Here is a 27,474-nt window from a genome sequence, read left to right as displayed (position 1 = left end):
AAATCTAATACTGATCATTCTTCAACAAACACCATCTCAACAGTGAAGTATGGTGGTGGCAGCACCATGTTATGATGATGTTATTAATATATCATGAAGGATGGATGAATGATGTGCAAAATAAAGGGAGATACTGCAAGACAAGCTTCTTAAGTCTGGTAAAAGTTAGCTTGGAAGCTTGGTCAAGATCTTAAACAATTGAGAATCTGTGGCACTATTTGAAAATTGTAATCTGCCCGGAGGAGTGGGAGAAAATCTCTCCCAAATAGGGCGTAAAGCTGGTAGAAATTCACCCCAACAGAGTGTTAATGCAGGAAAGGTTGAACCCACTAAACACTACTCTAAAGTGGTTGAATACTTATGCAAGGAGCATTTTTTCAGTTTTTAATTGCTTTAGAAGATTTGCTGGCAGATGATCGCCTTTGTAAACTGACTTTAAGAGCATATTGGTTTGCAATGCAAATACTGGCTCTGACAGTCTGTCTAAGCAAAATTTGTAATCCAGAAGAATGTAATGACTTTTAAGGGGGTTGAATAATTTTGAAGTGTGTATGCAAATGTATTTATGCAGACTCATTACCAGCCTTGGTGCATTGCAAAATTCTAATACAACACTAAAAGACTCTCAGTAAGAGTTGTGGGAAAAAAACAAAAATCACTTTGTTTATGCATGCAGCAGTAGTTAGGCCATTAATTAGAGGTCTTTCCTGCAAGCATCTATCTCACTGAAGAAAATGTAAATCCTCCTGTTAATAGTGTAATAAACCCTTAGAAGTCTAAACTTATTGTTGCTTGCTAGGCTATTTAATTATAACTAAGTAATTACATAATTATTTGCATAGTTTCCAATGAATTCCATTTGTTTCACATTCTATATCCACAGATTACATAACTGTGTTTGACAGTTTCCATTTGTTTTGGTGACAAATTAAATAAAAGATAAAAATATATACAGAATATGCAATAATAATTATATTCTATATTATATTCTAATAGATAGGAGTCAAAATGTTTGAATATTTAAATAGTCATGAACATTTGAAGTACTTAAAATGCAAATTAGCTTGTCTCTCATATATTTTCATTAGAACCATGAAATGTCTAAACTTTATAATCCAGCAGAGGGAAGTGAAGAAACTGCATTGTATGCTTTGGTTGTAGTTTCATATCTGTTTACTCCAAAGAAGAAATCATAGAAAGCCTACTGCAGCCGGCTAACGGCTAATACACACTGGATGAGAAGCTCCATGCTGTGCTGCAGAAGGTCTCGGGTGCTGCACAGCAGACAGTACAAAGTGCATCTATAGCACATAGTAAGTGTTGCTTAAAAGCGCAGATAAACATCAAGCTCAAACTAGTCTTACACTCTACCTATATAGATTTAATAGAAGAAAACTTTCAACATCACTAATTTGATAAGGTTTGTTATCAACTGACTCTTTACAAACCTGCTGATTTCAATCCAGGTAAAATACAATGTAGCTAGGCTAATTAGCTGAGGTAAAAATCGATTACTAGAATTTGACTGTTAATTTTCAAATAATGTCTTACAAATGAACAAAACCCTGACTGATATGCTGAAAATTATACCCAGTTCGTGCTCTGGTCCCACAATTACTTAAACTATTTAAACATAAGTATTCGGACCTTTGTCATTTAAAGGATTATGTTATGATCTACTTAAACCCAGTGCATTAATTGAGATAGCCACCTGATGTTCATCAAATCATACTTACATTTTTTTTTTTTTACATTTTTAGTGTTGTTTTTTTAACAATTCTTTTAAAGTGAAGTTGAAAAGTCTGAAAATATGTACCATAAGGAATGGCCACCACTAATACACATTGTCTACAAGTAAGTCAACTTTTTAATTACTGTAGAGTGTGCAAATGTTTACTTAGAAATACCTACAGTACAGCTGTGACATTAACATGAACTTGGGCTGTGTCAGTGGTTTTCCATCATACATATTCCATCCCCTTTGAGCCCTTTGAAACTTCCAGAAACATTTCTGTTGTGTTGTGACGGGCTTTGCAGCATTTGTGAAGTTGTCTGTATTTTCTTTAATTGCAGTGCAGTGCAATAATTGCAGTAAAATGTAGCTCTGATGTATTTTCATTTTGATGAAAGTGTTACTGTATTTGCAGCATGTTTGTGAAATGTAGTTCAGGTGTAGTCATTTTGATGAAAGTGTTACTGTATTTGAAGTGCATTTGTGAGTTTGCAGTGTTTTAATAGTGCTATGAATAGGGTCTTGTTGGCCACTGTAGATATGGGCTCACTCAAAAGAAAAAAAATTAGTCTAAAATAAAAAAAAAACATCAACTGTGACAGAGAGAACCACATGGCTAGACAACAACCTCAGCCCCCCTCCCAATCTACCAATCAATGCAGCTGCACTTCTAGAATACTCCACCTCCACCCTGTGTGATATACAATATAATGAAGGAATAAATGAACACATTAATCAAAGATGATGCCAGACCAGTGTTCATTGGGATGAAACATGTTTGAAATGTGAAGATGGATATTTGTTTTTTTCAGTAGAGTCAATGTCAAAGTTTCCCAATTAAAGTTTCCTTCCTAGGGCTGTGTATTTAAGCTGACAACCGTTCAGGAAGAGTGAAGCTTAGAATTTGCTCTGTGCTGCAGACGAGTCACTGGAATAGACTCACCTTTGGTGGTGCTGAAATAAGTGGGGAAACTCCAACTCTATACACCTCAGGTTGTTTGTGACCCAGTACTTACTGCAAAACCGTCATATGACTTTACTGACAATAGAAAAATAATAAAATAAAATAAAATAGCTATATTTTAATATTCCCTTTGTCACTTATTTGAACAAGTAGATGAGGGAGTAGAAGAAACGAAGGTCACATCATTTTACGATTCCTTTAAAAGGCCCATATCCTACATTTTTTATGGTATTTTATTTCTTCCCCTGAAAACCACTAGTGACGTGTGGTTTTATGAACTAAAATGTCATAATTTATTTTTACATGACCATTCTCCAACCTCTCTTTATCCCTTACAATTAAACAGGCTGTTTTTGTTTTATTTGTGTTGTTGCATATGTAAATGAGCTCTGTTCCAATTGATTGCTCTGTATTGTACCTCATTCAAAAAGAAGTATGGGCTGAAACATTCCTTCTAACCTCAGTATGAATGTGCGAGGCTAAACTGCTGTAGGCTAAATAGGTGAATGTATGTAAATATGTTCCTTTTTTGTGACATCACATGGGCTGTTTATTTTCCATCTATGTTCTGTATGGTCTGCGGAGTACATGGCATGTTTTGAAACGTTAATATACTTCAGCTTTCACATATGTTTACATACTTCATCAAACTGTTAAATGAGAAAAAATAGTTTTCTATCATATGGGCCCTTTAACGCTACAGGCCACGTTATCTACAGATCTGTTGTAAGGACAGACATCCTGCTGCTGACGGCTCTTTGCTCCAGCTCTTTAATGAAGACCTATGTGTGAACCTGCGGCCACTGTGGAGCTCACCTTGACTTTGAGACTCTGCGATGGACCTTATTATCATCTAACCCCCCCTCATCCCCCAGTCAGACTCACCTGGAGCTGGAGAGAGACACATTTATCTTTCACTCACTCTTAATGTTGTCTGGACCAATCTAAGCTGTGATGGATGTGCGACAGAAAAGCTCGAGTGAGTGTGAGAGAGAAAGAGAGCACTTTATTGTCTGTCTGTGGTATAATGATCCGTTTTGCTCTCTCCATGTCTTTTATGACCATTCCATTTCTGGCCACCTGGAGACGGCGGGGAGAGCCAGCTGGCCTGGTCATGAAAATAGAACAGTGAGCATGCTGTCTGATAGTGTCTGATTTATTATTATTATTTTTTTCAAAACAGTTAAATATAAAGAATGCTGCTTTAGCTTGTTTTTCATAGAACAGTTTAATCCTCAGAGATTGGTCATCATAATTTTACATAATTATACATAACATAATACATCTCAGGAACACTGTGTGATAGAGACTGTGGCCTGGCTGGGGTGGAGGTGCTGAGGCACACTGACCGAGAAACCAGAGACACACAAACAAGACTTACTTTTATTGCGCCCAGAAAAGTAGTGTTGTGCTGTCAACAAGTCAGGAACACAGGCTCTGATTGGTCGACAAGTCAGAAATACAGGCTCTGGTTGGTCGACAAGTCAGGAACACAGTTTCTGATTGGTCGATAAGTCAGGAACATAGGCTATGATTGGTTGACAAGTCAGGAACACAGTTTCTGACTGGTCGATAAGTCAGGAACATAGGCTATGATTGGTTGACAAGTCAGGAACACAGTTTCTGACTGGTCGATAAGTCAGGAACATAGGCTATGATTGGTTGACAAGTCAGGAACACAGTTTCTGATTGGTCGATAAGTCAGGAACATAGGCTATGATTGGTTGACAAGTCAGGAACACAGTTTCTGATTGGTCAACAACTCAGAAATGCAGTCTCTGTTTGGTTGGCAAGTCAGATACATGGGCTCTGATTGGTTGACAAGTTATGAACACAGGGTCTCTCTCATTGATAAGTGTTTGTGAGATGCAGGTTGACTGTCATGGTCAAACCGCCCTCTCCTCGGATCAACTTGGCACACTTAAAGTGAGAGATTCTTCTTTAGGGCTCAGTAATGAACAGATGCTTTTGAAAGTGGAGAGCTTGATAGATGTGTAGGTGAACAGTGGCAGTAGTAGGGAGATAAGGCTGAGAGCAGTAGGCTGTTAAGATGGAGAGAAGGGGCTATATAAGGAGGGAATTAGAGCATAGTTATGATGAAAGAGTGGAGAGGTTGAAAGAAAGATGAAAGCTCTTCTGTATGTCAGTGAGTGATCTTTATGGGGGGGCGGTTAGGGTGAAATACACTGAAACACTTGCACATGCGCAGGACTCACACACAGCTCTGAAACACTTGTACATCTGTGTGTGAATGAAGTACACAGACTGCTGTCACTAGTCTCAACAGCACAAAGGAAGGGGGTTTCTGAAAAAAAAACTCCTTCCTTTAAGCCTCTTTTATGGATGAACAAACAAACTGCTCCTATCATTTTAATCCACCTTTTGATCTCTAATTAGCCTTTCAGTATTATTGGCAACAGAGAGGATATTTTTAATTTTTCCATACCCACTGCTGATGACTGTATTTTTTGGTTCCCCTGTATTCATTAACTTGACTCAAAAAAAGGTGTTTTGACATCTGTTCATCATAACAATGGAAACAATTTGTCTTATCACCCATTCATACAACATCAGTATAGTATATCAAGTTTTTTTGTTGTTTTAATAAATAATTGTTTTATTGTTTTTTTAATGTCAAGTATATTATACAGACTTAGCTAAATGTTATTACTTACCCTCTAATAAGGTGATTTAGGCTATCAAAATATCCTACCTGTGGTGTTATGATGAGCTCTACTCATAAATAAGCACTACAGTAGGACTTTCTAAGAAGGTAGGATAATATAGAAGAACACCAGGCCCCCAGGAGTTGCTGTTCCTAAATGAGAATTAGATGTTGATTTAATAGCTCCAGTAGAGTTCTACATTTCTCACCATGGCCCCTTATCCACACCGAGCTACAGGTCATGATGGAATGAACAGTCATTGTATGGTTCTCCAGCTGAGCAAAGTGCCTGTCCAGCAGGTCATTTTGTATGGATTCTGTTTGTGTAGAATCATTCACATTGTGTGTGTGTGGGTGTTTGGGTGTGTGTGTGTTCGTGAAAATGCTTCAGTGTATTCCACCCTAAATGTAGTGAGCAGTAAAGTGCCTCAAAATGCATAACATGTCAAACCTTGAGGTGGATGGGCTTAAACAGCAGAAAGACTACAATGAGTTCCACTTTTGTTAGTCAAGGGCAGAATGCTGAGGCTGTAGTGGGCACAGGCTCACCAAACCTGGACAATTGAAGACTGGAAAACATCACCTGGTCCAATGAAGCTTGAGTTCTGCTCAGATAGTCGGGTCAGAATTTCACGCCAACAGCATAAATTAATGGACCCAATCTACCTTGTGTCAATGGTCCAGGCTGGTGGAGGTGGTGTAATGGTATGGGGAATGGCACACTTTGGGCTTATTAATACCAATCTGTCATCATTTGAATGCCTCAGCCGATTTGAGTATTGTTGCTGACCATGTGCATCCCTTCATCGCCACCATTTATCCATCCTCTAATGGTTACTTCCAGCATGATAATGCACCGTGTCAAAGTTGACTTAAACTGGTTCCATGAACATGATGATGAGTGTTCTTCAGTGGCCTTCGCAGTCACCAGACCTGGATACTATAGAACACCACTGGGATGTGGCAGAACAGGAGATGAACAGCACTGAAATGCACCTGGAAAATCCGCAGGAACTGCATGATGTAATCACAACAACAAGGGCCAGAATCTGGAAGCAATATTTCCAATATCTTGTGGAATACTCTCTCTCTCACTCTCTCTCTCTCTCTCTCTTTACTGTCTCTCTCTTTCTTTTTCTAAGACTTTCTTTTTCATTGTTTCTCTTTTATACTTTCTCTCCCTTTTTCTGTCTCACTGTCTCTCTTTCTTTTCCATTATTCTCTCACATTTTTCTCATTGTCTCACTTGTTCTTTTTCAGTCTTTATCTTTCTCACTCTTTCTCACTCTCTTTCTCATTATCTCTTTCTCCCTCTTTCTGTCTCACTGTCTCTCTTGATCTTTGTCACTGTTTCTTTCTTTCTCTCTTTCTGTTTCACTTTTTCTCTTTCTCTGTCAATTATTCTCTTTCTCTCTCTCTCTCTCTCTCTCTCTCTCTGTATCTCATTCTCTCACTCCCTCTCTCTATCTCTCTCTTTCTCTGTATCTCTCTCTCTGTATCTGTCTCTCACTGTCATATTCTCTCTCTCTCTATCTCTCTCTCTCTCTCTCTCTCTCTCTCTCTCTATCTCTCTCTCTCTATCTCTCTCTCTCTCTTACTCCCTCTCTCTCTCTCTGTATCTCTCTCTCTCCCTCTCTTAATCCCTCTCTCTCTGTATCTCTCTCTCGGTCTCTGTATCTCTCTCTCTCTCTGTATCTCTCTCTCTCACTCCTCCTCTCTATATATCTCTCTCTTTCTCTCTCTCTCTCTCTGTATCTCTCTCTCTCACTCCCTCTCTCTCTCTGTATCTCTCTCTCTCTCCCCCTCTCTCTCTCTCTTTCTGTATATCTTTCTCTCTCTCACTCTCTCTCTGTATCTCTCTCCCTCTCTGTATCTCTCTCTCTCTCTCTCTCTCTCTCTCTCTCTCTCTCCCTCTCTCTCTATTTCTGTATTTCTCTCTCTCTCAGTCTCTCTCTGTATCTCTCTCCCTCTCTCTCTGTATCTCTCTCTCTCACTCCCTCTCTCTCTGTATCTCTCTCTCCCTCTCTCTATTTCTGCATCTCTCTCTCACTCCCCATCTCTCTCTGTATCTCTCTCTCTCCCTCTCTCTCTCTCTTTCTGTATCTCTTTCTCTCTCTCACTCTCTCTCTCTGTATCTCTCTCTCCCTCTCTGTATCTCTCTCTCTCTCTCTCTCTCTCTCTCTCTCTCTCTCTCCCTCTCTCTCTCTTTCTATATCTCTCACTCACTCTCTGTATCTCTTTCTCTCTCTCTCACTCTCTCTCTCTGTATCTCTCTCTCTCTCTCTCTCTCCGTCTTTCTGTATTTCTCTCTCTCTCTCCCTCTCTCTCTCTCTTTCTATATTTCTCTCTCTCTCCCTCCCTCTCTCTCTCTCTCTTTCTGTATCTCTTTCTCTCTCTCTCTCTCTCTCTGTATCTCTCTCTCACTCTCTGTATCTCTCTCTCTCCCTCTCTCTCTCTCTCCCTCCCTCTCTCTCTCTCTTTCTGTATCTCTCTCTCACTCTCTGTATCTCTTTCTCTTTCTCTCACTCTCTCTCTGTATCTCTCTCTCCCTCTCTGTATCTCTCTCTCTCTCTCCATCTTTCTGTATTTCTCTCTCTCTCTCTCTCCCTCTCTCTCTCTTTCTATATTTCTCTCTCTCTCCCTCCCTCTCTCTCTCTCTTTCTGTATCTCTCTCTCTCACTCTCTGTATCTCTTTCTCTCTCTCTCTCTCACTCTCTCTGTATCTCTTTCTCTCTCTTCCTTTACTGTATATCAGTGAGTTATGGATCTCTCTGCGTATTCCTCTGCATCAAGTACATTACAGAGAGAAGGGACTGCAAACATGTGCCCATCAATAACTAATCTCTCTCCATTCTTCCTCTTCTATTGAGGAGAACAAAGAGAGAAATGAAAGAAAGGCTGTACTCTTCCCCCCTGTAGAACAAAATCACAGCCACTTTGTTTCTCTTTTTTTTTACTCACTGTGCCCGCTGCCTTTCCCTCTTTTTCTTTTGCCACCTGCCTCCCTCAGCTCAGCTGCAGCTTAGCATCTCTGGCATATCACAAAAAAAGTGATATGAACTTTAGATTTAGGAAAAAGATCATTGTGCAATGCACAGCATTAAGGGGCCTGTATCATGGGGGAGTGAATTCTCCTTGCTTTTCTTGCAAGTATTTAAAACTCACTCTTCAATCCACAACTCATACAGTCCATACACAGAGAAGGGAGCTCCTTTTTCATTCAACATTTTTGTGATGTCACAAAACACATTTACATATATCCATTGATTCAGATGTTTACAGCAGTTTAGCCCTGCCCATTCATGCTGATGCTATAAGGATTGATTTAGCTTGGACTGCTTTTAAACAAGTTAGAACACAGAACAGCCAATCAGAGCAAAGCTCATTTACATAAATCAGTCTTAAAGGCACAGCATCGATAATTCTTTCATGTTTAGGGTATAAAGAGAGGTTAAAAAATGGTCAAGTATAAACAAACGAATGAATGAATGAATGAAAGATGACACATGTGGCTCCTTTAAAATATGCCAGGGTTCCAAGTGGAAAAAGATTGTTGTTATGTTTTGAGCTCTGTCTTGTCTTTATGTCAGAGCAGTATTTCTGTTCTTTCAGCCTCCAGCAAAAGTGTTTAAAGGTCAAACTTTAACAGGAAATAAAGCCTGAAAGGTGCTGATGTTTTCTATAAGTGTGAGGCAATCTACAGTTTTGTTAGTGCCACAGAACAGTGGCATTACTACTAAAGATTGCTCTGTGCTCTGTGTCTGATTGGGTACAGAGCGGTTTTCGTGAATGCTGTTTGTTGCATTGATTTTCAGCACAGCACCGCTGTTCTGCTGGTTTAGCAGCTTGTGTTTCATTAGGTCTGAGATTGGACTCATTTGTTTGCACTTTGTGATTGGATAATCCTGCAAGAATGCAGAGTCAGCTTTCTCTCTCACACACTCTCTCTCACTCTACCTCTCTCACACTCTCACCCTCTCACTCTGTCACACACTGTCTCTTACTCTCACTCTCACTCTCTCTCTCTCTCTCTCTCTCTCTCTCTCTCTGTCTCTCTCTCTCACACACACGCACTCTCTCTCTCTTGCTCACTCTCTATCTCTCTCTCTCTCTCATACTCTCTCTCTCACTCTCTCTCACACACTCTCTCTCTCATACTATATAGGGTCAAATTTAGCAACTAATAAAAACAATCGATTCATTGTTGGATTGTTTTTGTGGAATTGTTTCCACTTCAAATCCAAAATTAAATGCCACTTCAGAAAGAAAGCTTGATTAATCATTGAATTTGATTCATCATTAATTGCTGGGTCAGTCCTGGAGCATCGCAGAGCTCTTTAAAACAGTCCCAACTGCAAAAACTGTACAATCATTTTAAACCATCTTTCAAATAAAACATTTCAAATATTTAAGCAAAAATATAATGCTACTGTGTTTTACCCCAGTAGGCTCTGGGTTATCTGATCACAGTCACTGTCAGAATCACATGGCACATATAAACCACCTGCCCTGTGGTGCACTCCTTATGAACCCACTGTTTGCATGTGACACTGAACCCACGTCTCATTTGGATGGCTGTTTGAGAATGGCCCCATGGAAACAAGGCACAGGCACTTATTTTCTTCTGATAAACAATCATCTGGAGTCTTTCTTTTTTTCTTATGTGTTTAGATTTGCTTTCCTTCTGTTTCTTTTAGAAAAGATTTTGATTGTGACAAATTGCCCTAAACTGCCATGTTTGCTAATGTTTGTGAAATTGCAAAGTTAGTATACCGAAACTTTATTTTCTCCTCTAATTACAAATGTGTTATTGTTAAGATGTTGTGGGCTGTATATGCAAGAAACCCCTCAAACCCAGTTTAAAGAATGCGGCAGGGAGGTATGGGTAATAAATCCTGCTAGTATATGTCAGAAACTAGTAGACAGTTATAGGAAATGCCTACATAAAGTTGTTTCTGCCAAAGGGGGCAAAACTAGTTACTAAAGCCAGTGGTCTGCTTACTTTTTCAGTAGCCAAAATGACATCTAAATTATTTTTTAAATAAATGATTGCAAAGTCAAAATTCTATTGTTTTTTTTTTGCTCTATTACCTGTTTATCTATACAAACTGTTTAACCGTAGATGAAATAGTGAGATATTATATTCCGTGATATGAGTACAATATGTACTCAGATTCAGTTTTACAAATTCTTATCTTGAGGGCTTTGACACCTCTGTGCAAAGCTTTGGTGGGAAAGAACTTTATTTATTAACACCACAATCTCTTCATCACTCAACTTTCAATCTCTTTTTTGTCCTGGGACTGTTGACTGTTCCACGGCCTTTTAGACCTCATGCCTCATCAATATCTTCAGCTTTAGTAAACTGAACACTAATTTCACATGCATTGTGAGCACATACTGCAGTGGCATCAAGGCTCATTTAATGCTGCCCTCATATGTTCTTTTTCAAACTCAATCTCTCTCTCTCTCTCTCTCTCGCTCTCTCTCTCTCTCTCTCTCTCTCTCTCTCCCTCTCTCTCTCTCTCTCTCTCTCTCTCGCTCTCTCTCTCTCTCTCTCTCTCTCGCTCTCCCTCCCCCTCTCTCTCTCAGCATTGTACATGTCCTCAGAGGTCACATTGGTCGTATTATACAGGATTACCCTCTGATATTAATTTGCGATATTGGATTGGTTGGATTGGTTATTTATTTATTTATTTATTTAGAGGTCCCATCTCAATATGGTCTCATAGAAGATTTTTCTCATTCGTAGATAGGATGACAGCTTTGATTCAAGTCAATGTGAAATGCTCAGTCTGAAACACTCCTTATAACTATAGTATGAATGGGTGGGGCTAAACTGTTGGCTGAATAGATGGGTATTAGTAAATGTGTTGGTTTTTAATACAACACATAAACAATCCAGAACAGCCTGTTTTTGCAGCTTCATTCCCAGATGGACTGGGGAGTGAAAGGTACATTTTGAAACTTTAAAAATGTTTACAAAATGAGGTTTTCCGTGATGCAGACCATTTAAGAGAAAGTATGTTACTTACTAAACCACGCATTTTAGCAGTCATGATGCAAGGGGCCTATTATGCTTAAAGCAGCAAATTAAATGTGTCAAAAGGAAGCAGCAATATTTAGCAAAACTCCATGATGCTGCTGTTGTTAAATGGAGTGCAGCAGTTTCCAGACATTCAGACCAGAATTCAAATCTCTCTTTCGAACTGTTAACAAACTCCTCCATCCTTCTGTAGCAGTGTGTCCCCGTTCAGCTGAGCAATGTCAGGCTTTTCTACTTTTTTTTGACAAGAAACTTAATCAGATCTGTAGCCTCTTTTCTTCTACTTCTCAGTCATTCTCCTTTACAGATGTTCCTACTTTGAACACAAAGCTAACTTGTTTCAAACCTGTTGACTGCTTTGCTGTCTCTAAACTCATCACTAAGTCTAATGCTTCCTCCTGTCAGCTTGACCCTGCCCCCACCCCTCTACTCAAGGCCTGTCCATCTGTAATCAACACCCCAATTGCTAAAGTGATAGAGTGACTCTCTTCTGGTTCTGTTCCTACTGCCCTTAAAACTGCTGCAGTTACTCTGATACTTAAGAAGCCTGAATTGGACCCGACTTCTCTTTCTAATTACAGACCCATCTCACACCTTCCATTCTTAACTAAAGTAATGGAAAGAGTGGTTGCTTCCCAACTCCAGACATTTCTGAGTGATAATGCCTTCTATGAGCCATTTCAGTCTGGTTTCCGTACTCACCACAGCACTGAGACAGCTTTTCTGCGAGTTGATAATGATCTTCTCCAGTCTGCTGATAGTGGTTCTCTCAATTATTTCCTTCTGCTCGACTTAAGTGCAGCATTTGATACTGTTAATCATGATGTTGTCATTTCTCGTCTTTTCTCTATTGGCATCACTGACACAGCCTTACAGTGGTTCAGGTCATATCTTACAGACAGACACGAGTTTATTACACTAAGCCCACAGAAGTCCTCCTCCTCTCCTGTTAGATGTGGTGTCCCGTAGGGCTCAATTCTTGGACCCCTACTTTTCTTAATTTACATTTCACCCTTTGGGCAGGTCATTCATAGCCATGGCCTAAACTTCCATTGTTATGCTGATGATATTCTGTTATATCTCAGTACACACACACCCTCAGATTCCCCTCCCAGTACACTAATTGATTGTTTTTATGATTTAAAGCTCTGGATGCATAATAACTTTCTCATGCTGAACACTGATAAAACTGAAGTCTTACAGGTTGGCCCTAAACATTTACTATCAAAGTCATCCAATCTTTCAGTTAGTATTGATGGCCTGCTCGTTAAGCCTGCGCCTGCTGTTAGAAATCTGGGTGTTTTACTCGACTCATTACTTAATTTTGATCTGCATATCAAGTTCCTCACTAAGACTGCATTCTTTCATTTACATAACATTAATCGTGTCCGACCGTTCTGGCCAAAACTCTGGTTCATGCCTTCATTATGTCCCGTATTGACTACTGTAACTCCCTCTTTGTTGGTCTCCCTGTAAAGTCTATCCAAAAGCTACAGTACATTCAGAACTCTTCAGCTAGAGTGCTCACCCATACTAAGCGTTCAGCTCATATCCCCCCATCTCAGCTACACTGGCTACCGGTCCCGTCCCATATAAAGTTTAAAATTTTACTACTCACTTTCAAAGCTTTGCATACCCTTGCTCCCCCCTGCCTCAGAGAGCTGCTGACCTCTTACACTCCTTCTCGCTCTCTCAGGTTTTCTTGCAATAACTTACTTGCTGTTCCACGCACCAGACTTTCCACTTTGGGAGGGAGGTCCTTCAGTGCTATGGCCCCCAAACTCTGGAATTCTCTTCCTCAGTCTCTTAGGGACTGCTCTTCTTTTTCCTCTTTTAAATCTGACTTAAAGTCTTTTCTCTTTAATACACATTTTTCTTCCTCCTCCACTGCGTAGTTTGTTGGTTTTTTTCCCCCCATGCTATGTGAAGTGACCTTGGGTTTGCGAAAGGTGCTATATAAATGTAACTTATTATTATTATTATTATTATTATTAGATCAGTAACAGCTTATTTTATTCTTCTGAATCATTTGTGCCAGCAGAGTAACACTAAGAGGAGACTGAAGTCTACAGTAAACTGTTAGGTATTTGTTTCTTTGTTTGTTCAAAGTGGTAATTCAGATGAAGTCACGAATGACTTTGTTTAATTTTCTTTCAATTTAAAAATAAGCATGATTCAGAAAAGCCAGGTATGCAGAATCAACCATTTTTCCTTCTATGCAAAAGGTGTTCTCTTTCTCTCTAGGTTGGAGATCAGATTCTGGATGTGAATGGACGGAGTTTCCGCAGTATCGCCCATGATGAGGCCGTCCAGATCCTCAAGATCTCCCGTCACATGCTGATGATCATAAAGGATGTGGGGCGGCTCCCACACGCCCGCACTGTGGTAGATGAGACCAAATGGATCCCAAGCCCGAAAATTGCAGAGAGCTCAGCTGGTGCCACTACCCAGAGGTGAGGTCAGCTGCCCTCTCCATGAGCAGATCAAATCCACACAAGGGGGCAGCATTAATAGCATTAATTGCAATTGCATTTGAAGTTGACGTAACTATGTCTGTACATACTGTATACCGACCCCACTATCAGAAAAATTTACTATACTACAGGTGCATTTTTGCTCATAAAGGTGCAAACAATGTACATATATCCTCAAAAGTACAACAGTGGTCTTATGGCCCAACCATACCTTAAATAAGTTTTTCCTAGTGAACAGGTATGTATTTGATAAGATACAGCAAAGTTTTGTGACTGTGATGTGATATACATGATACGCCATCCTGTCTGAGGAAAAACTAACCAAGTAATTTGAAAACTTAAAGATAGATCTATATTTATCTACATCTATATAAATCTACATTGTATGAAAGCTGAGTTTTTATCAAAAATAAATAAAACCACTAAACAGTCCAGAACCGAGTTTCAGACTTCAAATCTGGTTTACAAAATGAATAGGTTCCAAAATCTGAACCACATTTGAAGCCATTATGAAACATGCAGCACTTGTAACCAGAGAAAAGCAATGTGCGGCAATGTGGAATAATCTTAACATTTACATTTACAGTAATTAGCAGACACCTGTGTTGTTTGCATGCACTGAGACCACCTATCAGCATACAGCCTGAAAGCACAGTAAACATGAGCTTCCCAATGTTAGAATCCAGTTTTTTGTTTTTTTTTAAACTGAGCGGCTGACAACTTATTTTCTTAACAGCAAGGACTAAGCTGATGATCTCATATAGCTAACCGGCTAAAAGATAGCTAACACACTCCTCTATTAATATGCAATGTTATACCTTTAATTAAAGTGTTATGATTAATATTTCCAATTATTTATTATTTATTTGAAGATTCTGTGCCAGGCCTTACAACACCTCTTATTTGGAGCAAACCTCTGGGTTATTACAGTAGACATTTTCATAATTTTATTGTTTTAATTTAGTTTCATTTTGTTTTTTTTTCATGTCAGTGTAGTTTCAGTCAGTTTTAAATGTGCATTAATAGTTTTCATTTTTATTTTGTGATAAAAGCTGTGATCGTAGGTACTTGACAAAAGTAGGACACATTTCAAAATGCATCATTTGTGTATAAACAGCAAAGCTATGCTCTGTTGGTGAGATTTATTACAACAATTCGTATTCCCTATATATACAGACAAGAGCTTAATGCATCAGTGTGATAAACAGTGATGTTGATGTCTTTGTCTCGGTAAGCATATGCACCACTATGTCATCATGCTTGTGATGTTCAAATATTAATAATCCTGCATCGCTTGCTGTTGAGCCATTGAGGGCTCCAAGGAGGTTTACTGTGTTTGTTCACTGCTGTTGTCACAGTGTGTTTAGCATTATTCTCTTTTAATATTGCTTTAGCTTTACTCTATTTCCTTTGTTAGAAACCAGCTTTTTAATTTTTATTAGAGTTAACAGGTACATTTTTCACTGTACACTGGTTCTCTCATGCTTTATTCTGCACAAATGAGCCATTGCGACTTCCAAAATAATGGAATGGGTCACGTTATCTCTAATCTTGTTCCTCAACCTCTTTATCTGTATCTGTAGCCCCTGCAACATAGAGATGCCCTCATTCTAATCTTCTCTCAGGCTCACAGTGACTCACAGAAGAGGCTCTTGTGCCCACTGCCCATTAAACCCATGCGGCTGTGCCTGACGATGTTTTTGATTAAAACGTGAACGCTGCTGTTTGATAACTGTACACTTTATCTCTTCTTTCTCTGACTGGTTGCAAATGTGAATTTCAAAAGAAACAAATTGACCTCATGCGGTTTAATGACGCTTTACCCACTGGAGCCTAATTTAGCCATTTATATGGAAATCAATGAATGATTTCATCCCATTACAGTAATAGCCTAAATATATTTCCGTGTTTTTTCCGGATGTTCAGTCGTAGCGTTGCTCGCCTGCTGAAATGAAATTCAGGTCAGTGACTCCAGCCGTTCTTTGTGCTCTTCTGAAAAGACATCCCCCTTGAAGCTGTAGATGGTGTATTGTTGAATGACTCGCTGCAGGGGTGCTGTACCGGTGTGTGTGTGTGTGTGTGCGTGTGTGTGTGTGTGCGTGTGAATCAAGGATGTAGACGAAGGTTTGACAGCACTAAACTCTCACAGAGCTCTCTCTCTCTCTCTCTCTCTCTCTCTCTCTTTCTTTCTCTTGCTCTGTCTCTCTTTCTCTAGCTCCCTTATCCTCTCTTTCCTCTCTTCCTCCTGTCTTCATTCTTTGTTACTCTTCTTTCACGTTTTTCTTTCCTTTCCTTCTGTCTCTTTCCTCTCTCTTTCTTTCTGTCTCTCTCTCTCTGTTCTTTCTCCTCTTTCTATTCTCTCTATCTTTCTCTCCTTTTCTCTTTTTCTCTGTTTGTCTCTCACTCACTCTCTTTCTCCCTCTTCTTGTTTCTCTTTTACTTTCTTCCTTGTTCTACTCTCTTTCTTTGTCATTTTTCTTTCCATGACTCTTTTTCTTGTTCTTGCTCTTTCTCTTCTCTCTATATATTTCTTTCTATCTTCTCTTCTTTCTCTCATTCTTTTTCCTCATGTCTTTTTCTCTTTCTCTCTCTCTCTGTCTCTCTTGCAGTCATTCTTTCTCAGTCTCTCACCCCCTTTTCCCCTCTCTCACATGCTCCCTCTCTTTTTCTTTCACTCTCTTTTCCTTCTTTATTTCTCTTTTCCCTTTCTCATCTTACACTCTCTTCTTTTACTTTATATTTCCTCTTTCTTCTCCTCTTTCTTTTCCCCTTTCTCTTGCTTTCTGTCAGTCTCTCTCTTCTTTCTCCTCCTGCTATTCTCTCTCTGTCTCTCTTTTTCTCTTTTCCTTGGTTTGTCTTTCGCTCACTCTGTTTCTCTCCTTCCTCCCTCTTCTAATTTCTCTTTTTCTTTTTACCTTTCTCTGTCCTCTGTCTCTCTTACTCTTTCCTGCTTTTTCTCTTTCTCTTCTCTCTCTATATATTTTTCTTTCTATCTCTCCTCTTCTTTCTCTCTTTTTTACTCATGGCTTTTCTTTTTTGTCTCTCTGTCACTATCATGCTCATGTTTCTTTGTCACTTACGCTCTTTACCTTCTTTCTTTCTCTTTTCCTTCTCCCTCTTCCTTTCTGTCTCTTTCTTGTCTTTCTCTCCCTTCTATTCTCCCTTTCTGTCTCTCTCTCCCTTTCACTCTTTTTGTCTTTTTGTCTCTCACTCATTTTCTCTATCTCATCTTTCTCCCTTTTCTCTTTTCTCTTTCTCTGTGTCCTTTTCTCCCCCTCCCCTTTTAATATATCTTCTCTCTCTCTCTCTCTCTCTCACTCACTCACTCACTCACTCACTCTCTCTCTCTCTCTCTCTCTCTCTCTCTCTCTCTCTCACTCACTCTCTCTCTCTCTCTCTCTCTCTCTCACTCACTCACTCACTCTCTCTCTCTCTCTCTCTCTCTGTCTCTCTCTCTCTCACTCACTCACTCACTCACTCACTCTCTCTCTCTCTCTCTCTCTCACTCACTCACTCACTCACTCACTCACTCACTCACTCACTCTCTCTCTCTCTCTCTCTCTCTCTCTTTTAATGGAGAGTCAGGCTGATTGAGGTCCCTGAGAGAGGTGGACATTTCTAAAGTGCTCCTATGGAGTCATCCAGCAAGGTGGCTTTTAGTTCCACGCTTTGTTAAACTCAAGCCCACCAGCCCCTGAGGCCAACGCCACACAGACTCTTGTCTAGAAATAGCAGACACATATAATACCTGCTTTATGCCTGCAATTCAGCATTCCTCATCTATGAGGCATTAATAGGTATATTGTTTTACTCTATATATGACTGTCCCGCTGCAAAACATTATAATGGTCCATTTCTTTTTCTTGCAGTCTATCAGTAGACATTGGAGCTGGGAGTTCAGCAAAGGTAAGGCATTTATACAAGCTAAATATGAATGATCTTGTTGAGATTACAGTTGAAAGCCCTGGAATAACACTTAATCCTGTTACACTGGGTGTCAATGTTAACCTTTAGAAGTCTAGCAATATTGCCTTTATTATGCTGTGCTATTCAGTGTAATTATACAGTAATTCCATGTGATTGCAACATGATTACACAGTAATTACACTGACATACTCATTTACATTTACTTTGCATTCTGTACCAACAGTCACACTTCCTGTTCAATTCCATTTGAGAAGATAATGTTTTTCTTTTTGTATAGAAAGACTGACACAAACATTGTATCTAATTTATCTTTTTATCTAAGTAGATGCTATTTAAATATATACACTTTTCTGTGCTTCTGTATTTGTGGTGTTTGTTCTTCCATGCATGTGTGCATTTGTCTGCATATGTGCAAGGATCCATACCCTAACCTCTGCTGTCCTATGTGTGAAGGTATGAGGTCCATGTTAAAAGCCTACTTTATCAGGATGAAGGGCAGTGAGCTCCATGGCTCTGTGTAAATAGTACACGATTACATGGTTTTGAGTGTCAGGCTGGGCCTGAGGCAGAGCATACTGGGGTTACTGTGCAGGGTGCAGGTCTCCTGGGTAGTGTGCATGGAGGAGGGTGTGGATCACATTGAACAGAGCTAGCAGAACCAGGATAATATAGTTTGAGTGGTTTTCCAAAATTAGCAACATAGATGTAGCCTATGCCGTGTGCAAGTATACACCATATAGCCAGTGGCAAACAACTAAGATGTACATATACTCATGGGATAGAAGTAGTTGATTCTCATCTGCTGCTCTGATTATGCCGTACTGTGATCAGAGGCCACTCATCATTTATTGAATTTCCAGTCAAAATGGCCTTTAAAGCAACATTACGTAACATTTTTTACCTTAAAATGACAGCAACATTTTGATGGTACACTGACTTAGACTGATCAGACATAACCTTATGACCACCTCCTTGTTTCTACGCTCATTGCCCATTTTATCAGCTCCACTTACTATATAGGTGCACTTTGTAGTTCTACAGTTACAGACTGTAGTCCATCTGTTTCTCTGATACTTTGTTAGCTCCCTTTTACCCTGTTCTTCAGTGGTCAGGACCCCATGGATCCTCACAGAGCATGTGCTATTTGGGTGGTGGATCATTCTCAGCACTGCAGTAACACTTACGTTGGAGTGGTGTGTTAGTGTGTGTTGTGCTGGTACTAGTGGATCAGACACAGCTGGAGTTTTTAAACACTGTGTCCACTCACTGTCTACTCTATTAGACACTTAGCAGCTCATCTGCTGCTGCACAGTTTCTTGTTGGTCATCCTCTACTCCTTCATCAGTGGTCAGAGGATGCTGTTGGCTGGATATTTTTAGTTGGTGGACTATTCTCAGTCTAGCAGTGAGAGTGAGGTGTTTAAAGATTCCAGGAGCACTGCTGTGTCAGATTCACTCAGACCAGCGCAACACACACTAAAACACCACCACGTCAGTGTTACTGCAGTTCTTAGTATGATCTTCACCCAAATAGTACCTGCTCTGTGAGGGTCCTTGGGGGTCCTGAGCACTAAAGAACAGGTTAAAAGTGGACTATTAAAGTATGCAGAGAAACAAGTGAACTACAGTCTGTGACTGTAGAACTACAAAGTGCACGTATATATTAAATGGAGCCTATTAAAATGGACAATGAGATTAGAAATAAGGAGGTGGTCATAATGTTATGCCTGATTGGTGTATAATAGGGAGAGTGGGGTATCTGTCTTTGCCACTCCAGGCCCAGAACTCCTGCTATAGTGCTATGTAACTTTGGAGGAGCAGGCATGAAATCTCTCATGAGAACTGCATAACACTTTCAGGCACTCCATTACCAGCAACTATGGTTCTTTAAGGAGTAGCTTGGTTTTCTCAGCATAGACATCATGGCAGAGGCTGCAAAGAGACTGAATAAGATGTTGACAGATGAAGCTAGAAAAAGAACTTGTTTTGTAGTTTTGTCATTTTTCTTGATGCCAGGCTTTGTCAATCTCATACTAAATAAGCCATGAAAATTTGTAACTTCCGGTAATAAAATTCTGTAATATCACTTTACCTTGTAAGTTGACGTGGTTCTTTCTCTTTACCAGCCAAATTCTGACCCCTATTCGTGTGAACACGCATCATACAGGCATATAGATGCTACATCCCCAATTCCAATTAAGTTGGTACATTGGGTAAAAGATAAATAAAAACAGAATATGATGATTTGCGAATACTTTTCAACCTATATTCAATTTAATACACTACAAAGACAAGATATTTAATGTTCAAATGGATAAACTTGGACAAGTTTATTTAAACAATGGATATTGTTTTTTTTGCAAATATTTACTCATTTTGAATTTGATGCCTGCAACATGTTCCAAAGAAGCTGGGACAGAGGCAACAAAAGACTGGGAAAGTTGAAGAATGCTCAAAAAACACCTGTTTGGAACATTCCACAGGTGAACAGGTTAATTGGAAACAGGTGAGTGTCATGACTGGGTATAAAGGGAGCATCCCTGAAAGGCTCAGTCGTTCACAAGCAAGGATGGGGCGAGGTTCATCACTTTGTGAACAACTGCGTGAGCAAATAGTCCAACAGTTTAAGAACAACGTTTCTCAATGTGCAATTGCAAGGAATTTAGGGGTTTCATCATCTACAGTCCATAATATCATCAAAAGATTCAGAGAATCTGGAGAAATCACTGCAAGTAAGCAGCAAGGCAGAAAACCAACATTGAATGCCCGTGACCTTCGATCCCTCAGGTGGCACTGCATTAAAAACCCACATCATTCTGTAACAGATATTACCACATGGGCTCAGGAACACTTCAGAAAACCACTGTCAGTGAACACAGTTCGTCGTTCCATCTAAAAGTGCAAGTTAAAACTCTGCCATGCAAAGCAAAAGCCATATATCAACAACACCCAGAAACGCCGCCGGCTTCTCTGGGCCCGAGCTCATCTGAGATGGACTGACGCAAAGTGGAAAAGTGTCCTGTGGTCTGACGCGTCCACATTTCAAATTGTTTTTGGAAATCATCGACGTCATGTCCTCCGGGCCAAAGAGGAAAAGGACTGTCTGGATTGTTAGCAGCGCAAAGTTCAAATGCCAGCATCTCTGATGTTATGGATGTGTGTTAGTGCCCATTGTATGGGTAACTTGCACATCTGTGAAGGCACCACTAATGCTGAAAGGTACATACAGGTTTTGGAGCAACATATGCTGCCATCCAAGCAACGTCTTTTTCAGGCATGTCCTGCTTATTTCAGCAAGACAATGCCAAGCCACATTCTGCACGTGTTACAACAGCGTGGCTTCGTAGTAAAAGAGTGCGGGTTCTAGACTGGCCTGCCTGCAGTCCAGACCTATCTCCCATTGAAAATGTGTGGCATATTATGAAGCGCAAACTACGACAACGGAGACCCCGGACTGTTGAGCCACTGAAGTTGTACATCAAGCAAGAATGGAAAAGAATTATGCCTACAAAGCAACAATTAGAGTCCTCAGTTTCCAAGCGCTTATTGAGTGTTGTTAAAAGGAAAGGTGATGTAACACAGTGGTAATGCTCTTGTCCCAACTTCTTTGGAACGTGTTGCAGGCATCAAATTCAAAATGAGTGAATATTTGCAAAAAATAAAGTTTTTCCATTTGAACATTAAATATCTTGTCTTTTTAGTGTATTCAATTGAATATAGTTTGAAAAGGATTTGCAAATCATCGTATTCTGTTTTTATTTATGTTTTACACAACCTCCCAACTTCATTGGAATTGGGGTTGTACATATTACATGCACAATTTCAGTAATTTACTTATAGAAACTAAAATTGTGTGCATAATCTGTGGTGGCCATATGCCTGCGTGATGCTTGTGCATGCAAAGGATTGTCAGATTCAGTGTCCTTCGGCTTGTCAACAAACGCACCTGTACAGCTGTCCATGAGGCAAGCTTAACACTCTCCAATTGTAGGGGGAGCCCAAGAGCATAAAATACTAATTCTCGCACAATGCTGCTTTAAGTACATTTTATTTCTTTATTATTCAGAAAGTGACACGGAAGCCTGAACAATTAATATACTATTTTTTTTTTAGTATTTAGTACTTTTGGAAGTTTTGGAAGTTTCAGTGAAATATTTAGGATTTTTTTCCACAAGTTCAGTTCTAGAAGTTGGACACATTTTCTGCTTTTCATAATCCAGTTATTCCCAAACACATTGAATGACGTTGGGGTCTGGACTCTGGGATGGTCAGTCCATGCCTCTAAGCAAACCAGAAGCATTTTGCAAATGTTCTTTCCTTTTTTTGTCTAATGTGTAATTTGTTTTCTCAGTAGCAGCTGAAAAACACCTGTAGATTTTTTTCAGATCTGAAGCAAGAGTGGAGCTTGATTTCCTATCTCTCAAAGTTAGTGACAGTTTTGGCATTGTAGGTCTAGCACAGCTGTAACAACTTTCATTTTCTGTGTATCTTTCAAGAATCTTTTGGAGAACCACATCTGTTGCAGTTCTTTTCCTGTCATTATACATATAACATCTGATCTCCTCAAAAATATCTCCTGAAAAATGGATAATTTGTAACAAATAACCATTTTAAACCTAAATGGCTTGTTATTTTAACATGTATCAAATATGATGCCAGCAGGATGGCATTGCATTAATGGAATATGCATGACAGTAGCAAAACTGACAGGCAAACTCAAGAAATTTCATGAGCCTTTAGTCCAAGTTGAGTCATGAGTCAGTTAAGGGCAAGTAAGAGTCAATTCACAAGCCTGATTCAATTTGTGAATTAGGTTGTGAGTCAAGGGCAAATCTGAGTGGAGTTGCAAGTCTATTAAGGACGAGTACAAGTTGAATTGTGAGTCATTTAAGGGCAAATGTTGTTCTCTTTCTTTCTTTCTTTCTTTCTTTCTTTCTTTCTTTCTTTCTTTCTTTCTTTCTTTCTTTCTTTCTTTCTTTCTTTCTTTCCTTCTGTCCTTCCCTCATTTAGTACTTTAGCACTGGCCCTCATCCACTTCCTTCTTTCAGTCCCATGCTGAAAGAGTGGTACTAGTATAAAAGATATTTATACCCAAGGTGACATATAGCCATATATATAGCTATTCTAACACTGTACACCATACTGTGCAGTCGTTTAGCTTTATAGAGGTACGAATGTGGAGCCATGAAAACTTCATGCTGAGAAATGTGCTGGAATACAGCCACTCAGATGCTGGAGAGATGTGAAAAGGCCTGTTATGGTCATGGAACAGTGTTTTTTTTTTTGTATATTGAGTGGTTGTAACAGATTTATTGTTTCTATATAAAACAAGAAAACAACTTTATCCTTTTTTTTTCAATTATTATTTTTCTGCATCATAACAATATAGCAACTGTCCTTTACATTTCATGATGAATGGACCAATAGAAATGATCCACAATGATGAGTTTACAAAAAAAGATTTTTGCCAATCCAATTGATTACATTCTGATTATACAGGGATTTATATGATCACTACTCAACAATGTGGTGGAAATCTCTGTTTACATGCACACTACAAGTAATCTGATCCTAAATTGTGCGCATATGTAAAATACCATTTAGATACCATGTGTATATGTACGCATATGTAAAATACCATGTAGATGTTACCATGGCAATGAGTATTGCATGAGTCCAGTCATAGTGACTGCAGTGACCAGTGCTTGCATTAATTGCTTGAAAATGATGACAGACTCGATTAAACTCAATATTGTTGAACGTCTCATGTATTTATTAAAGAAGGGTGAGAGGAAGATGTCCTGTTCTGAGACACACAAGCTGGACACCAGTCCCACCACCATCTTTTAAAGTTCAAAGTATAAACTTTGTCTTCTCTGCAGACCAGTTTCTGTTCCTGCCATGCTGAACGTTATAAACTTTCGCTATGACATAAGTGCTCATGTGCAGAACATCCTTAACCATTCGACTGGGAATGTAATCGGATTCAGGCGTTTACACGGCTATTATTCTTCTATTTAATTGATTATTATTATAGGATTGCCCACCTTGTTCAATTAGATAGAAAATTTATTACGACTGGCCTCAACTGGACTAGTCTATTCCAATTGAGGTGTTTACATGAACATATTCTATTCCAATTGAGCTATTAGTCCGATTATTAATGGGTTATTAGGCTGCATGTAAACATGGCTAATGACTTGGAATAAAAGCTGTTTACATTAACTTGCATTCAAAGTTAAGAATGTTTTTGCCTTCTCCTGTACTTTTCAGAAATACAGCGATGATACGCTTCAAAGTGCTTTTTCTTATCTTCTGTTTAATGAATGATTGTGTATTTGACAGGTTTAAAGTAGGTTTATTGTGCTTAGGCCTTACCATGGTTATCAGCATGACTTTATATTAGATAAGAAGTAAAAGGAGTGGAGAGAAGAGTTACTTTTCTCATAATAGAAAGGTGAGGTCAGACACTGCTGCTGAAGGTTAAGCTTATATTAATGGAATGTGTTCCAGTAATTGGCAGGAATTGATTTTTGAGTGAGAGTAATTAGTGTACAATGTGACCAGTAGAGCATAACTCAACATTAGGACTGAGGGATGGACAGGCTGATATCACTCTGGACAGATGGGTACTGCCAGAACTTTCAGCTACAAAAGGGTAGTTTTTCTTTCTCTCTTTATCCTCCTCTTTTGCTCCTTCTGCCTTTCTTTTGTTTTTATATATTCTGCCTCTAGTCATTATTTAGTGCAAGTAAATCCAATTTGCTAGTGTGCCATTATCCACCACTTCACTTGGAAGACCATTGTGAAGTCCAAGCAAATCTAGATCAAAGGCTTTACTCAAATTAACCTGCAATACCAAAATCATATTCCCCTCGGCAACCACAGGCTGGGAAAATCTGCGGTGCAGGACCACCGACATGATACGATGAATTTATGTTGTTCTCAACAATTAACATCTAATTAGCTCTGGGCTAAATAGAGTAAACCAGAATTAGTAGATGAGGGCTAAAACGCTGGAACGTTATTCAGACAAGGGAGTCCAGCTAGTACTCATCTATTAACCCTTACATGCTGAAAAAAACAGCTATTTTTTATCTTTATTTACTTTTATTCTGTAATAGGATTTCTTAATGTTATTTGAAGCTGCATCGAAGCTGATCCCAGGCAGTAATGACCGTGATTGACTGTAGCAAATCTGACCGGCAAATGCAAGATTGGCAAATGGTTATGTAATTTTTTTTCCTCATGTTGAAATTTTGTAATTCTTCAGTTTTAAGTCCAAGTTCAGTTGTGGATCAGTCATAAGGGTCTGTGTGGAGTCTGAAATCAGTTAAGGGCATGTCCGAATTAAGTTGTAAGTCAGGGAAAGGCAGGTCTGAGTGGAACCCTAAATTAAAGGCACATCAGAGTTGACTTATGAGTCATCTAAGGGCAAGCCAGAGTCATGAGTCATTTAAGCTGAGTCTGAATCTTAAGTCAGTTAAGTGCAAATCTACATATTAAGTCTCAAATCAGTTAAGGGCAAATCCGAGTTACATTGCGAGTCAGTTAAGTTGTGAGTCATCCATCCAGCTGGGGAATCGAACCCAGGCCCTCCTCACTGTGAGGCGACAGCGCTACCCACCACGCCACTGTGTGAGTCAGTTAAAGGCAAACACAAGTTAAGTCACAAATCAGTTAAGGGCAAATCCGAGTTATGTCATGAGTCAATGAAGTTGCAAATCACTTAAGAGCAAGTGCGAGTTAAGTTGTAAATCAGTTAAAGGCAAAAGCAAGTAAAGTTGCAAGTCAGTTAGGGACAAGTACAATGTAAATCACGAGTCAGTTAAGTGCAAGTGTGAGTTAAGCCTCAAATCAGTTGAGGGAAAATACGAGTTAAGTCTTGAGTCAGTTAAGGGCAAGTATGAGTTAAGTCATGAGTCAGTTAAGGGCAAGTACAACTTAAGTCATGAGTCAGTTAAGGGCAAGTACAATTTAAGTCATGAGTCAGTTAAGGGCAAGTACAATTTAAGTCATGAGTCAGTTAAGGGCAAGTGCAAGTTAAGTCACGAATCAGTTAAGGGCAAGTACAAATTAAGTCATGAGTCGGTTAAGGGCAAGTACAATTTAAGTCATGAGTCAGTTAAGGGCAAGTACAAATTAAGTCACAAGTCAGTTAAGGGCAAGTGCGAGTTAAGCCTCAAATCAGTTAAGGGCAAGTGCAATGTTCAGTTAAGAGCAAGCCTGAATCCTGAGTCAATTAAGGGTGAATCCAGGTTGAGCCTCAAGTCAGTTAAGTCCAGCTGTGAGTCAGATAAGGTTAAGGCTAGAGCTATGAGTAAGTTAAAGGCAAGTCAAAATATAATTATTTTTTCAATAATATGAAAGCAGTTTTGTTGCAGTTACAGACATATGTAAAAAGTTTGGCCACCCCAACTCCTGCATGGAATAAAAGAAAAAATCGATATGTTATGGCACAATTTAGATCCCATGTTTAATTTTCTGTAAATTAAACTTTGATAATGTGATAAACTATACATTTTTAGAAATTTTCGAAATAGAAATATGCAAAAACACATTTAAGGTTATTTCCTGTTCTCAAAAAATCAACAAAACATGTAGTTTGATCAGAAGAATTCAATCCTTCATACATGTAAATGTACTTTACAGAATGAAAAGTGTACAGTTAGGTATATATTTTTATGGTATGCATTAATGGTGAATTAAATAACAATAACTATTAATGTGACAACTGATTACAAAATCTTGAACAGTAGTGTACATATTCTGATACAATTTACTTTGTTCAGTGGCCATCTTTCTACTCTGGGGACAGAATCTAATGGGCTACAGGGGACAGAGTCAAGGTCTGCGATCTATTAGGTCAGCTAAGGTTAGAAGTAGACTGTCACTATTGCCTGAATGTAATGTGTATAGTGTAGTGTTGTTATTAAGCAGAAGTGATGCTTTGCGTCATATCAGCTCCCTGCAGGAGCACGGCCACTGCAGCGTTAGAACAGTGATGAGTCAGCAGGTCCCGAGGGCTAAAGTCTGGACTTAAATGGGTAGGGGGTTGGAAGAAAAGAAGGAGAGGAGAGAAAGAAGGGGTGGAGGATTTATTTTGTCCCATGAAGTGAAAGTGTTTGGCTGAGAAGCCGTTAGCTGCTCTGGCTGGCAGGCCCATGACTGCATATTGTTGGAGTAACCTTGAGGAGTTTGGCCTGTAAATTAGCTCTCTCTCTTGTCGTGGCAGGCTTTTATTAGGATGGAGTGAGTGCAAGCAGTCTGTCATTGAACACTGCCATCCAGCAAAGCCAAGGGAGCAAGAGCCGCACCGCGTTTCTGAAGGATTTCACTGACCACTTACGGTCTTGACAATCCATCACCTTGAACACTAACAAGTCAGCACAGAAAGCGCTCGGCGGGACTTGTTTTGCAACTCTTATGTTTCTCGTGTTCCAGCTGTTGCTTTACTATCATCGCTGTCATGACAAAGCCTTGCAACCTAAATAGTACATTTACAGGGGAAGGAGAGAAAGATTTGTAAGAATAAAAGGCTCATGTCCTACATCAGGATTTTATTTTGTCCTCTTAAGTCTACTCGTTATATTTGTATGGGTTTATGATGCATTTAGAATAGTACACTTTGATATTTACAAATCACTTCAAACTCTTATTACAGAAA

At 39.3% G+C, this 27,474-nt stretch overlaps 1 protein-coding gene across 3 annotated transcripts in view; it reads left to right on the top strand.

Moving 5' to 3' along the window:
* The window catches only part of whrnb (whirlin b), a 125,446-nt gene that overhangs the window by 56,588 nt on the left and 41,384 nt on the right, over positions 1-27,474 (top strand). For all 3 annotated transcript variants that reach the window (XR_005129252.1, XM_017691234.2, XM_017691235.2), the window contains exons 5-6: positions 13,652-13,860; positions 17,751-17,787. Coding sequence is in view for 2 of the 3 variants with exons in the window: in XM_017691234.2 (XP_017546723.1) it covers positions 13,652-13,860; positions 17,751-17,787 (246 nt within the window). In the remaining variant the exon portion in view is untranslated. The remainder of the gene's footprint in view (positions 1-13,651; positions 13,861-17,750; positions 17,788-27,474) is intronic.

This window comes from Pygocentrus nattereri, chromosome 20, assembly GCF_015220715.1.
Source record: "Pygocentrus nattereri isolate fPygNat1 chromosome 20, fPygNat1.pri, whole genome shotgun sequence".
NCBI classification, from domain to species: Eukaryota; Metazoa; Chordata; class Actinopteri; order Characiformes; family Serrasalmidae; genus Pygocentrus; species Pygocentrus nattereri.
The sequence above is the reverse complement of the archived record's forward strand: the minus strand, read 5'-3'. Positions and strand labels throughout refer to the sequence as shown.